Raw genomic sequence first — 14854 nt, forward strand, 5'->3', positions numbered from 1 at the left:
CGCCGAGTCCCAGGACCGGCCGCGTTGCTGACAGGAAGGCCAGTGTGAACATCGCCTGCCAGCACCAAGGGCTACGGGACGGGCAGCTCTGAGCGGGGACCCGCCGGCGACCTGGCATGGGTTCACTATGCATCACTCATCAGCCTCTCCTGTAAAGACAGCACCTGCCAGCTGGGCCGAGGCGAGGCTTCTGGGCCCTGTGCCAGGTCTGGGCTTGTCCTCAGCAGGAGCTGTCCCTGGTGGTCTGCGGCCCAGGCAAAGCATGAGGGCACGAGAGGCTCAGAGCAGCTGCCTCCAGGAACAAGTCTGAGCATATGACCTCAAATAACTCCCACAACTTCACTCTCTCACCATTCAGGTCCTCTGCCTGCGTTCCTGTTCCTCTTCCTCCCCAGGGACAATGCACTGAGGGAGTTGCAGAACCCAGGTGTTGCAAGCGGCTCCTCGCTGCGGAGCAAAGGCAGCAGCAGCACCATTCTCGGCTGTCACCCGCCACAGCCTGACGCCAGAACCTGCTCACGCACCCGTGGCAGACCCTGCTTGGCTGAAGGGGCAGGTGCTGTGGTCCAGTGCCCTTCAGTGCCTGTCCCCTCTCCCAGAACATCAGCAGATCAGTAATGTCCCCTCTTTCAGGACAAACTAGGCTAGTAAGCTCTCTGCCATCCTCCCCTCCAACCCCCCACCTGACAACAGTGACAGCCGTGGCTGGGGGCTCGCTGCAAGTCGTCTGCCAGCAAGTCCTCCTACCATCTCTCCAGGCTCTGAACACATTCTCCAGTGCGGAAGAAGGGGTCTGCCTGATTAAAACAGAGTTCCTCATGCCACATGGAATCCCAAGCCATAATCATCCGGAGCTTTCCCTCGCTTCAACCATTTTCAAGTAACATTTTCTGGAAGTTTCCTGTGCAAACTTGGTCCACTCTCCCAGGAAAACCACTGTCTAGAATTTCACCCTGTTTAGAGTGTTCTCTTGTTTCCAACTTTGCCTTAGTGGACATGGCACAAGCTACTAGAATGCCACGCACTGCACAGACACCTCTTACATTTCTTTGTAACAACCACACGGAGGGGACCTGAAGATGAGACACGCCCATCCTCACAGCACGCTCACACCCCAGTTGTCGCCCAACACGGTTCAGTGGCAAAGCCATTCTGCTGCCCTCAAGCCTCCCGGGGCCCCCCGTGTGAGGGGAACCACAGAGCTTGCTCATAGGACCCAAATGCAAAGACCACATAGATTCTGGGAACCAAAATACAGGCTGTCTGAAGAACAGTTCTCCCTGACAATCTTTTCTCCTGTGATAAGCCTTTAACGGGTAATAAGAGAGTAACTGAGTCAGTTACATACTTCAGAGGCTGCCCCCCGGATGATCCCAGAACAGCTGGGAGTCGGGGTCACTGTGCTCAGAGTAAGAGGCTCAGGAAATCGCCAGCTTCGGCATGGTCAGGTCTCAAGTCTCCGTGCATTTCACAAGAATATGTAGAGGATGAAATGAGGGCTGATTAGGTCAACATCACCAAAGGGTATAAAAAAGGATTATTCCTCTAAAAGAGTAACTTATCGGGCACCTGGGTGGCTCAGTTGGTTGAGCGACTGCCTTCGGCTCAGGTCATGATCCCAGACTTCCAGGATCGAGTCCCGCCTCGGGCTCCCAGCTCCTTGGGGAGTCTGCTTCTCCCTCTGACCTTCTCCTCTCTCATGCTCTCTCTCACTCATTCTCTCTCAAATAAATAAATAAAATCTTTAAAAAATTAAAAAAAAAAAGAGTAACTTATCTATCTCATAGGAAAATACAAAGTCAAAACCAGTCCTCTAAATCTGGTTAAAGCAGAGAGGATCAGAGTACCAAGGACTTTCAGAAATTTCTAGAAACTCCATGTCCTGCTCAAACCAACTTTAAAAGTTATTTATTAAAGGGTGCTGCAGCCCTCGCTGTCCACCCCACCCCCCGCAAAAAAATCCAAGCTGGAAAAATACGAAAAGGACCAACATACTCACACAAAGGAAAATGGCAATGGGGAGGGTCCTTCAAAAATAAATTCCTGGGGCTTTAGGGTATTTTAAAAACCTAATCACTAATTAAAGACTACACAAGGCAAAGAAACATCTATTCAGGGTCAGGTCAAGGGAAGATCAACAGAACTTATCAAAGTAAATCACCTACAACACAGTATAAGTAATGCAACAAGAGAACAAAACTTGATTTCTCTGAGTTTGGGGCGTAGGGTTTCACAGGCCCACACCCACTCCCCAGTAGCTCAAACAGACCCAAGACGACACGGACAGACATTTGTTAAGTCCAGCCCCTCGGCTGCCTCCACTCCATGGCAGAAACACTGGGGCTCCAAGAACAGAGAAAAGGAAAGTTAAGTCTAGCTGGCTCCTGAAGATCACTTAAACTCCTTTTTCCAAATCCACGAATATACACATGGGCTCAGACTGGGACAGGGAGGTGGGGAGGAGACCAAGGGTTTCAGGAAAATTGTGCTCTTACAAAATCCGTACTCCACAGATACAAGATGGTTCAAGCTTATGTCTTGAGAGCTTTCTTCAGCAGAATTCCCCAGCTGTAAACGTCCAGGTCTTTCTCCACTGCCCAAACGGAAATGCAAAATTTCTCCTTTTGGGAGAGGATTATGCTGGAAATTAGCGTTGCATAAATACCGTTACCTTTTCTGGTGAAAAACTCCTTGGAATATTTCCCCAACATAGCGTATTTTCGAGGGACTTTCCCCAGCAGTTCAATGATCAATGCTATGTGATCTGCATTGGGAAACATTGCCAGCAAAACAGAAACACACGACAGTTTAATCAGTACACTGCATGCGGACACTGCTACCGCCCGCGCAGACAGAAACAGAGCGCCACCTGGTAATGCGAGCACGGATGCACGGGGCGACCACAGTCCGGGGCAAGAGCGGTCTGCCCTCTCAACTTTTAAATCAGCAGAGGAGTTTGGCTAGGTTACTTTTTGAATTTAGGAGACAGGTCTGTCACCATTAATGCTACAATCAGCAGCTGCTGTCCCGTTTCTGTCTGCATCATGGCGCTTTTCAAAAAGATGAGGTACTACCTCTGCGATTGAAGAATTCCCGAGAATATTTTCCAGACAGAGCAAAGTGCCTTGGGATACTGCCTAGCAGCTCTATGATGTGGGCTATGTGGTCTATGGAGGAGAGAAAAAAAAGGATACGGGAATGGGAGGGGCAGAGGGAAGGATGGGATAAAAGAAGAGGGAAAAAAATTGAAATTAGTAAAAAATCCAAAATAGATTCAAATCAACAATGTCTGCGCACATCCATGCAGAGGCTCCTGGGGCCGGCGGGCCTCAGGCACCGTCTGGAGCATTAACGGTGACTGGCCCCAGCTCACCCCCAGGCCACCCCAGCATTGCAAGCAAATAAGCATGGAGATGGTCAGGTTTACAGATGGAATTCAAGCCAGAATTCCCCGGTTTTCAACTCAGCTCCCCAAGAGGACAGAGAAATGGGCAGCAGACTGGTGGACACAAGGACCACAGAGGGGCTCTGCGGTTCCCACAGCCTGTCCTCTCCTGGCCACTGGGCACCAGGCCCAGGGCAAGCAGGAGGCCAGGTGAGCTCAGGCCAAGGGCTCTCCACTGAGCTGCACATCCACTGTGCCCAAGGGGGCTTCAAGCTCAAGGAAAAGTGACTGAATTGGGCGTTTGAAAACCGGAACACAGCTCTCTTTCAGTATAGAAACACATTACTCTCCGGAAGCTCGGGTCTCTCAGGGGACCCCACCTGGGATGCGCGGTAGACAGAGCTACTCACCTTCATCTCTGGAGTAGTCTTCCCCGGAATGTGGTTCAAACAAATAATCTCCCGTTGCCAGCTCAAATGCCTAGAATACAACAGATGACATGCTAAGCACTCCGTGAAGCGGCCCCCAAGGCAGCAACTTTTTCCCTTGTACAAGAGACCTACATTTTATGAGGATCTGATCAAACCAAAGGGCCTTCTAAAAGAGCTCAACACCAACTTTTTTCTTCCCTCCAAAAAGTACAAGGAAGTTTCAGAAATACTCTTCCATTTCCTCTCTTGGAGGATGTCAAGTCTACGTCCTCCCCTCATCCTGCAAGAAGCACGTCGGCCAGGTCTGCCGGGGACCGTACCCCCCCTCTGAATGGCAGGACTGGACTCGATTCAGCACCAGGGCTGACTCATGCCTGCCCTCTGCCCACAGGCTCGCCCAGCCCCTGGCGAGCAGGTGAAGCAAAGACCCTCGTGTCTTGGTAACCAAGAGCTATTACCAGCGTCTCATCATTTCTTTCACTTCTGACTCAACCAAGGGAAACCCAGAGCCACAAAGAAGGCTCTGTGGCTCCTGCTCTGGGCCCTGGGCCGGGAGGACCCTGGGGGTAGAGGGCAGGGAGAGCTGGCCTGCCTCCTGGGTTGCCACTACCTGCCCCCACACCTGCTAGCTGGCGGGGGAGGCCACGTGTTTCTGTTTCTGCCAGGCAGTCTTCTCCCCCTGTCCTCAAAAAACCCCTCAGGACCACAAGTTTCATCTGCTAACGGTATATAAAGATGGCAACTGCTGCTGCTGTGCAGATCCAATACCATGTTCTTAAAATCTTTTTTTAAAAAAGAAAAGGCTCAATCCTATTTTTGGTTTTTGTACACTTCTATTCTGTATTAGATCTTGCTGTTCTGAAAGGCACTCAGAGGCCCTGCCCTCCCGCATCCCCCATCCCCTCCCCAGGCCCCGACCAGGGTGCAGGGCAGGGCCTCCACCACGGCCTGCCACAAACCAAGGGTGGGCACAGGCAGGCCATGACCAGACTGCCTCCCCCCACCCTTTTTTTTAAGGAAAGGGGGTAAATGGGGTGACAAGATGGTCGTCAGCTACCCTGTGAGAGTACCAGTTCATGAACTCAGAATCCCACAGGACCTGGACACACCCAGTGTCAGGTCACGCAAGTGCGGCAGAGCCGCAGAGGTTCCTCACCTGGGGCCTCTCCCTTCCACCCAATGAACAAGAAATACCTATTGCAGATCAGGGCACAAAACCTTTGCGAATGCAAAGGGAACAGTCGGATCTTATGTAAATGGCCAGAAGAGTCTTCCTAGCCTCGGACAAGCCATGAGGAAGAGGGGAGACCATGAGGAAGCGAGGAGCCGCTGCAGAAGCCCCGAGGATGGTGCTGGGGCTGCTCCTGACCCCGCCCTCAAGCCCTTGCTTACTCTTCTAGTTCGTTTTCAAAAACATTTCAATCGGGCAGAGTCTACTTCTTACAACCCAACACAAAGATATTAACTGAGTATTCCTTGAAAGATGACCGTTCTGATTAGCACCCATGTTATTTCCAGTGAAACTCTCAAATCAAAGAAGCCCCAAAGAAAGGATTTAAAAGAAAAAAAGGAAGAGGAAAGGTAAGCTGGAGGCTGTCCTGTCGTGCTATCTGGTCCTAGCTCTCTGAAGAGGGATGAGATTTTCTTAACAAAAAGGACCTGTTCAACAGCGCAGAGGCAGGTATTGGGAAACATCGGCCACTGTGCTTTCTGGTTGGCTTCCATGGCGGTAGCCACGAAACTGTGGAAAATGATTGCCTTCCACTCACCAAGTCCCTCCAATACAACTTTTACTGTTACTAATTCAGTACTCGGGAACTGTGAACGCTTTCCTCCTTAACCTGACCAGATTCCCTGTCAGGATGGCCCCCACACCAAACTCTGTTCTCAGGTTCTGGGAAGAGCGCACACTTCTTTCTTGGATGCCCTTCCACACCACTCTAAATCAGTAAGGTTGCCTCTTCTTTCTGAGATGTGACCAGTGCTGAGGAAGTCGGGTGACGTCTGTCAGACTGGCTTTTCCTACTTCTAGGGCACTCACTGGGGCCCCCTGACGAACCTGAGGAAGTGCCCTCTCCTGGGGCTCTGACACAAGTCCAGAGCACTCCACGCCTTGGCCCGCACGGAACTTTTACATCACATCCGCTTCCATCTGGAGGGGTCCCAAAAGTCCAGAAAAAGACAAGAGGGTCAACAAGTGGCATATTTTAGTTACTCTGCCTTGTTCTGTTGTCCGTCCTGACAACAGCGCAGGCACTCATCACTGAGCTTGAGCACCAGCTGCGCGCGGGCGCCCTCACGTCCACCAGGGCGTGTGCAAGACTGAGCGCCATGATGCCATGAAAGGACGGCACGCCGCACCCCCCACCAGGCTGGAGCCCCAGTACGGCGTCAGATCATGACTTTAATAAACTGTCGTACTTCCAAACTTCAACACAAGCAAGGACTGGGAAAAACTGCCTTGTGTTTACCAGGTCCTCTAGGAAGAACAAAAGGGACCTCTCAGCCTCACCCTCTGGGATGGAAGGTGGGGGTGGGGAACAAGGCTTGCCCCCTTCCAGAAAGAAAAAAGAAAAAAGAAAAAAAAAATCACCCTGGTGACAACCAACTGAATTTAAAACTTTAAAAAACCCTCCAAATAGCCCTCGAAGCCCTGAGGGAGTTTACACCTACTCTGGGGGAGGGGAGACAGGAGAAAGGAGATAGGCTGCTACTTCTGTGCCACTGTTTACAGGAGTGGAAGTGGCCAGGATGCGGATACCGTGTGAGGGGACAAGTCCGGACTCATGAAAGACATGACAGACAACGGGTATAGAAGTATTCTGACAGCTCCACCATTATTCTCCTACCTCTGCGATCCTGTCCTATTTTTCTGGTTATATCACCAAAATTTAACACCCCAAATTAGAAGCACAGGATCTCAGAGTTGAAAGAGCCCTCAGGATCTAATTCAGGGCAGCCTGGTATGGTCCCTTCTGTGTTGCTGGGGACATGTAAGGCTTGACCTCACCACATCCTGAAATGGAACATTTCTCTCCTTCCTACTGACCTCCGCTCCTGCCGCTTCCAGCGCCACCCGCCCCCCCGCCCTCCCTCCGCCCCCACTGCGCACTCCAGAGTCCCGTTCCTCCCTGTCCCTCCCTGCACAGCAGTCTCCAAATTCAAAGCAGCCATCACAGGCCCACCAATTCTTTTCACCATTCTTTTCCATACCTAGCACAGCAAAGACCTAAGTTCTGATACTTGCTGAAAAACTTAGTTTTAAAAATTATTATCTAGTATAATTTGTCAGAGCAAAGTGGGAACAGAAAGGCACAGTTGCGCTGGTGGTATAGTGGTTAGCATTAGCTGCCTTCTAGAAAGGCACAGTTTCCAATCTATTGCCTGGGATCTTCGTAACTTTACACAAACATTTACTTTTTTTCATATCATCTAGCACCACGCTTTTTACTGTAGCATCGGAGGGCTTCCAGTACAGCCAACTCTGAAGAACTGTTAATCTCTGAATAACAATGACATTCATTCCTCATTGCTCTTTTTATTAAGAAGACAAGTGCCAAGTTTCATACAAAAAACCTCTTGTTTTAAATATATCAGAGAATTTGGAGGAAAAAAATAAAGTTCAAGAAAAACATGAAATAGCACCCCAAGCCACCCCACCTCCCCCCACACGCCCTGGCTGGGAAACAGGGTCAAGAAAGAGGAAGTGAAATTGGCTTATGGATGAGGGCCCACTCATGCTCATCAAGTCACAGGTCAGCAGTAAGTGAGAAAAAGGCCCCGGTGAGGGCCTGGGGCGCAGTGTGGACACAAGCAATCTCGTGATGCAGCCAAGAAATGAAGACACACGGGGGAAAGAAGAGGAGTCCTGAGGCCCTGACGATATGCCGTCATGTTCTCCCTGGGAACAGACTCAAAGGGGATCGTGCAGCTGCTGTGTCTGGAAGTCAGTGGACAGCCTACAGCAATAAGCCAGAATATTCTCTAGATTTTGCCTTACAAAAGAGAGACATTCCACACTGGCACAAAGGGAAATCTTTTCCTTTGCGGTAAGGACAAGGTCTGCCAGAGGTCACCAAGACGGGCTCCTGCCTTTCGACCTCAATATTCCCCTCAGACACCACTGCCTCCTCATCCTCCACAACATGAGCGTAGGGCAAACCTGCAGACGGCCTACAAGGTTTCAGAAACCAGGAGGAATTACTTGAAGTGATTTTGTCTCCAGGGCAGAGGGTGTGGTTCTCGGGGCAGTGGCCTGAAGAGGGCCTTGACCAGAGACTGTCTATCTTAAGACTAAATCAGAGATGCCCAACCCCCAAACACGCCTGAGAAGAACTCAACTCTTCTAGTTCTCAACCACTCAAGGCAGCACCCACGCCCTCTCCCATCCCACGGTCGGGAAAATGCACGCCATGAGCCGCGGGGGGACTGTCCCATCATGAGCATTAAGGGGAGGAGCCTTGCACAGAAGAGAGTGGCCGAGGCCATCCTTACCATACACGCTGTGCTCCAGATGTCAGCAGGCGTACTGTAACCTGCCCCTATTAAAACCTCTATGGATCTGTACTGACGCGTCTGGATGTCTTCTGTGAAGTGTTTATGCTGCAAGGGAACACACTGCATTACCAGGGAGGAAAACAGGTGTTAAGAGCAGAAAGTGTCTTCTAATATATGATCATGAGCAAAATGTTCTAGAAAGAAAACTCTTACTTACCACCCAACAAGCATTTCCCAGGTCGGCAATTTTAACTCTAATTTTCTCTGCGTTCCGCGGATCCAAGGGATTCACCAACAAGTCGGCCGCCCGGGTTTTTGCTGGCATGAGCAAACAGCAGGACAGTTAGTGTTGGGACATGGGGTCTGCATGTATGCACACAGTGCTTGCTGGCCACAGTCTCCTTTTCTAGACAACTGATGGGATGATCACTTAGGCCTGGAACTCTGTAAGTTGACCTCAACAGAATTTTAAATTCTTGGTCTCCATTCCTGGAAGATAGTTCATAAAAGAGAGCACACTGCACTGCCCAGACACCTCCGTGCTCTGGCCTTGTCCTTTCTCCTTATATCCTGGCTTCCTTCACCTCTAGGTTGACCCTACTCGGCTCCCTTTCGCGTTTTTCTAGCCTCCCCTCACTGCAGCAGAGCCCACAGCGGACCATATCGAATTCACCGGCACATCACCACGTGAAACCTGCAGGTAGTGAAGACATGTCCTGAGGTCTGATCCCCCTATAAGTGACACATGTCCACCTGGTAACCACCTCACCTGCCTCTCCTTCCACTTGGGCTGAGCACACAGACCTCAAAGTTTAGGTGATAGCTGATTCACAAACACAGATGAAAGGCCATGACTAATCAGCTTGGGTTTGGCCCAGATTTAAACCCAGGGTGAACCCGAGAGAAGCTCAATGGCAGACACAGGGTCACCAGGCTTCCTAGCCCTCCTGGGCCAGAAAAGCTTCTCAGCCAAGTCCAGACCACGCCCGTCTCAAGCACAGTTAACCAGCGGCAACTGACAAAGGAAAGCCACTGGGAGGGGCCCCGACAGAAAATCCTGAAGCGAGTAAGCGTCTTCAAACCTCCCGCTGACCAAAAGCTTGGATTTCTAGAGGGGATGAGTTATGACCATGGCTCTTATTTCCTGTAGAAGTCATTCTGAAATGGTATTTACAGACTAAACCGAAAAGTCCACTCAACGCAGAACATTAAATACCCCTTCGTTCGCTCAAAGCTGGGCACTGCTAAAGCAGACACAGCCTCCTTCGGGGACACCTGTGCCACAGAGCCCCGGGCTCAAGGGCACTCTGACTCCTGGGCATTCCCACACAAGGCCACCACGCTCACCTGTTAGCAGCACAGCAAGTAAGCCAGGCAGCCAGGAGCTGGGGCACCCACAGAGCTTCCCAACATCTTAACCCTTAAGACCCACTCCTCAGGCCTGTGGGTCAACGTGGACAGGCCAAGCTCATGTGTTCCCTTTTGGCCATCTGCCCTATGACCACTTTCTTCTAAGGAGGTCCGTGTGCTGTGGGCTTCACCGAAGGCGGTCTGAGCTGGCAGAACAAACAGGAACTCACAAAGGAAGAGAAGGAAAGCAGAGACCCACATGAGGAGCAAAATGTTTATGGCGACTGGGGGGCAGGCAGAGAACAGAGTTCCAGGAGAAACATCAACACGCTGACCCAATGGAGAGGGGGCCGCACTAGAAATGGTCAGACGAATCCCGCATGTCACTCAGTCAAGGAGAGCCAGCAGGCAAGAGCTGGAAGCTGAAGTCTGCAGAACTGGGCTTCAGGGGTTAGAGCACTGATCTCGTGAAGTCTGCAGAACAGGATTCAAATCGAAGTTCCAACATCAACAAGTTGTAAGACTCTGGCATGTGACTCAAATTCTGTGAGGCTCAGTGCTCCAGAAAGAAGAGGAAGGGGCCATGCTACCCTCACCCAAACCAACCAATCAACATAGGAAGCCAGACCACCCTTCCCTCAAATCCCAGACAGAGGCTTCCACCAGCCAGAACCAAAGCCCCACTAGCAGAGAGCAGAGGAGAAGCGAAACATTTCCGACCGACAGTCTAAAGAAGAAGGGGCTGAAGCTCCAGCTCTGACTAGCCCAGAGTAAGCTGGTGCCCTAGGGTACTGGTGGGGAAGGAGGGGTCTGTGATCACCACCCATTCCCAGGTATTTATAAAGATGTCTCCCGGGAGCTACATTATTCAAGTAAGTTAGAGGAAATGCACTGTAAAAAACACAGCATCGCACATGTTCAATATAGTTTCTTGGCATTTAACCCCTCTCATTTATGATCACTAGACAAAGTCTCTTTGGTGACAGGTGGTTATCCTCCCGGATCAGTTGGTCAGCAGGGACCCTGCTCACGATGCCTTCCAAGTAAGAGAGAATTCATTTCAGAACTTTAACTGGTGAAGAACACAAAGCAGGCTTTTAAAGGAGAATCAACTTGCATTTCTGACTTCCTTCTCTCATTGTGATGATTCCCCAGGCCAGGGTACTTGACTGCAACCCTCAACAAAGCCCATTTAAACACAGGGACGCTTGTGCCTGCTGCATCCTCATACCAACTTCGCTTGGCCCGGGAACCAGCTGCTCCCAGCCGGCTCCTCTGACTACATCATCACTGCAGTGGCCTCCCACAGCCCTTCCGTGTTCTCCGCCTCTGCCAGGAGGTGATGTAAAGTGGGAAGAGAGAGGTGGGAGAGGTCATTTCAGGAAGGACTGGAGCTCTCAAATCCTCTCCAATGACCTGGTATCTGAGGGACGCTGTTCATTCCACGTGAAGCCATCTTAGAAAGGAGTGAGATGGCAGCATGATTCCTGAGTGACCACGCAGCCATCCCCGCTCATCTGCAAGGTGCTGGACTGGGCTCATGCTCTTTATTGTACTTTAAAACGTCCTCACAGTAGAGGCGTAGATACCCTGTCGATAAGCGGCTCCAGTGCCAGGCCCAGGAAGGAGCAGCACTGGGAGAACTGAATGCCCGAGCCTGGTCCATTCATTCACCCAATATGTACCAAGTCCCTTCTGTGTACTATCCTCGCACTCAGAACAGCATGAACAAAATGTGTAAGGCTCCCACTGCATCCCGAATGAGGAAACTCACATGTCAGTAGGCAATGAAGTAAATAAAATGGTGGAGTCACATGCCATGTCAGAAAAGAAAGAAGAAAAACAAAGAAAGGAGATGGGACGATGAGGGTGTGCAGGGGACGTCTTTCCAGAGACGGTGATGTGTGAGGAGAGGCCTGAACAAAGGGAGACGCAAAGGGCGAGAGGCTCTGGGCAGAGGGCCACAAGTGCGGAGTGCCAAGAAGCAGAAACAAGCTTGCATGCTCGAGAGCCATGAGGAAGGAGCCATTGTGGGAGGGCGGGGCGGTGGGGGGCAGTGCCAGAGAGCGAGCTGCCGGAGAATGGGCTGCAGAGAGCTCCTGAGCTTTACAGAGTGATGCCTCGGAGTGTGACTCTGAGTGGAACAACACTGGAAGTCCTGGGGAGAGAACGGGAGGGAAGATGACAGGATGTGCTTTGAAAATCTCTCTCTCTGGACTGCCCCACAGAGGACAGGCCGGGCAGCAAGAGTCACAGCGAGGGCAGCGACCCAGGTCCTGCTGCTTCAACCTTCAGTGGCCACCCAGGCACTCCAGGGAAAAGTCCACACCCTTCCTGGCATGTAAGTTCTCCCTCCACCCTTTCCTTCTGGCCTTCCTCTTCTACTACACCCTGACGTGTATAAGCTCTGCTCTAACGACAAGGACCCACCAACTCTGAACACAGCCTTCTCTGTGGCCTCATGCTCACCCAGTGGTAGGGGGCCACCTGGCCGCCCTGGACCCTGCCCCTCTCACGCAGGCGGCTACCCATGGTTGTCGAACCAACACTGAGGGCCTCCGGACCAAGAACTGGATAATGAAATCCTGTCCCTGATGTGTACCTTGAATTTTACAATAGCGGTAAGAGATTCGGATCAACATGAAAAACCGGCCTCGTATTTCTCCCTGACAGGACACTGACGCAGCAGAAAGGCTGCTGGGGACAGAGCGTGTGCCAGACAGAAAATTCTGGTGCTGAATGGGAAAGGCAGGACCGAGCAGAGAAGAGGAGAAACAGCCATCAGGGGTCTGCTTGTTACTCCGTAAAGCGCTGACTGAGATGCCGAAGAGACAAAGATAACGCACACGGCTCTCAAAGAGGTCACATCCTAGCGAGGAGAAAGAGAATGGAAAAAACGAGGGTTCAGCTAAGAGAAGCATGAGCAGTAGGTGAAGACGGGAAAGGCAATAGGCCGGCTGGAGAGACCAGTCAGGGCCTGTGTGGAGCTGCAGGCTGGCAAAAGAGTGAAGTTGGCCAAAAAGACGAACCATGGATCCCAAGGAGGAAACGTTCCGAGCAGTAGAGAAAGCGTCAGCAAAGGCACAGAAGCGTGAGCAAACATGCCATTTGCACACAGACACTCTTCATTAGATCCTGCAAATAAGCCGGAGAGAAGCTATTATACTTGTGATTGTGGAACTCTCTCACCGTTTACTCCTTTAATAAAGAATTTTTGCGTATCCACGTCCACAGAGACATGTTTATGAATTTTACATGCTACTGTTCCTATATATTCTGTACATGATAAAAGCTTTAAAAAAATTAAGTCACAAGAACCACTTGGAGACACACTGACTCCAGCCTGGGGCAGGGAGAGTCTGAACTGGGAACGTGGTTCCGGAAAGCAAGGAAGCCTGCGAAGAATGACAGGGTCGTGTCAACAGGACAGAAGAGACAATTGGAAGAGGCTCGTGTGGCCCAAATTTGGGACAGTTCAAGCATCAAACAACTAGAAGCTGTAAATGATTACAGACATAATCCAAAGTGTTTATCAGGAGAACGAAGAATCCACAAGCACATGCATGACAGGAAGGGATGTGTGAGAGGCGGCAAGGCGGGAGGCTCGCCTGGAGAGAGCGTGAACAGCCTCACCTTCTCCATCTCCTCCATCAGGCTGCTCCTGAGTTACAGCGTTTCGTAACAGACCAGTGACCCAGCAAGCAAGCCGTTTTCCTGAGTTCTGTGAGCTGCTGTAACACGTTAACTGAACCTGAACCGGGGGACATGGGCATCTCCGAGTCATGGCCCATGGGTCAGAAGCACAGGTGACAACATGGGCTTGTCACTGGTGTGTGAAGGGGGTGGGGGTGTCTTGTGGGACTAAGGTCCTTTTTTTTTTTTTTTTTTAAGATTTTATTTATTTGTCAGAGAGAAACAGAGAGAGAGTGCACGCACCCACAAAGGCAGGGGGAGCAGCAGGCAGAGAGAGAGGGAGAAGCCCCCAGTGCAGGGCTGCATCTCAGGACCCCGGGATCATGCCCTGAGCCAAGGGCAGACACTTAACCAAATGAGCCACCCAGGCGCCCCTGGGACTGAGCCCTGCACCTGTGGGATCTGATGCTATCCATAGATGGTGTCAGAATTAAGCTAAATCGTAGGACACCCAGCTGGTGTCAGAAAAGTTTCTAGTGTAGGGAAAATGGCCTACATACCCTTTAGGTGACCAAAGGTGTCAGAAGTAGTGTGTGAGAGCGAAGGAGACACACAGAAGTGAGGCTTTCCCTCGATGAACCCACCTTCCATGTGAGAGCATTTTATAAGCACCTTCAAAGAGTTCTTGATCAGGGTAAAAGTAAAAAGGAACAGGGTATTCCATCCAAGTAAGAAAAAAAAAATAACCCACATCCTTAGGACAATTAGCTAGAGCCAATGAGGAACACAGACGGCTGTGCAGGTCTCCCACCTGCTGGCCTGAGGGGCTGCGGGATTCTGTGGGCTCTTGCAGGGCTGGGTCACTGACGCATCATGTGGTAAACTCTCTTGTCAGCAGAGGGAGCAGAGGAGGTTTCTGAGCCAGTCCTCTGCGGGCTGGAACGGAAACCATCCGTGATGCCCCGCATTTGTTTACTGGGGCCCCTAGCATGACACGGGCAGAGCCAGGTCATGTGGCATTCACTCTCAAAATACGGGTTTGACAGAGGTCATCATCACATTAAAATCCATGCCACTTCCTCTAAAACGGCTTTAACATTTCAATAGCAGAGTTCTACAATCAGGAACAACCATCAAAATAAAATAAGAGAATTTTTCCTCAATACAGACAAAGAGCAGGTGTATTTTTTTCCCTGAATACAAACAAAATGAAACAAAACCCAAAAACTAAATATAACCTATCAGATGGAAGTACAAATTAGGAACAACACACTCTATAAAAGCTACAGTACGTGTAAGCCGCTGGACTGGGAAGGTTTTCGCAACCATAGATGTCACTAGTTACAGAAGGAGTAACAGAAGCTCTGAAACGAAACGCGACTGATACTCAGAGAGCGAGAGAGAGCCTACGTGGCGCTGAGCACGTCTGAAATTACACCACAGATTCGGGAGCACAACAGAAACAAAACGAGAACGGTTAAGGCACACGTACATGATGTGACCATCTCCAGCCGATCCCCTTCACAGCGTGTGTCAAGAACATGACACCCAGGCCACT

At 50.8% G+C, this 14854-nt stretch overlaps 1 protein-coding gene across 7 annotated transcripts in view; it reads right to left on the bottom strand.

Moving 5' to 3' along the window:
• SRPK2 (SRSF protein kinase 2) overlaps positions 1-14854 on the bottom strand; it is a 248301-nt gene that overhangs the window by 10271 nt on the left and 223176 nt on the right. For 4 of the 7 annotated variants that reach the window (XM_032873336.1, XM_032873332.1, XM_032873335.1 and 1 more), the window contains 5 exons: positions 8531-8631; positions 8311-8418; positions 3796-3865; positions 3075-3167; positions 2672-2764 (listed from right to left, as the gene is read on the bottom strand). In XM_032873336.1, coding sequence (XP_032729227.1) covers positions 2672-2764; positions 3075-3167; positions 3796-3865; positions 8311-8418; positions 8531-8631 — 465 coding nt within the window. The remainder of the gene's footprint in view (positions 1-2671; positions 2765-3074; positions 3168-3795; positions 3866-8310; positions 8419-8530; positions 8632-14854) is intronic. The other 3 variants (XM_032873333.1, XM_032873338.1, XM_032873334.1) reach the window with 2 other exon arrangements.

This window comes from Lontra canadensis, unplaced genomic scaffold, assembly GCF_010015895.1.
Source record: "Lontra canadensis isolate GAN:19392208 unplaced genomic scaffold, GSC_riverotter_1.0 scaffold48, whole genome shotgun sequence".
Lineage (NCBI taxonomy): Eukaryota > Metazoa > Chordata > Mammalia > Carnivora > Mustelidae > Lontra > Lontra canadensis.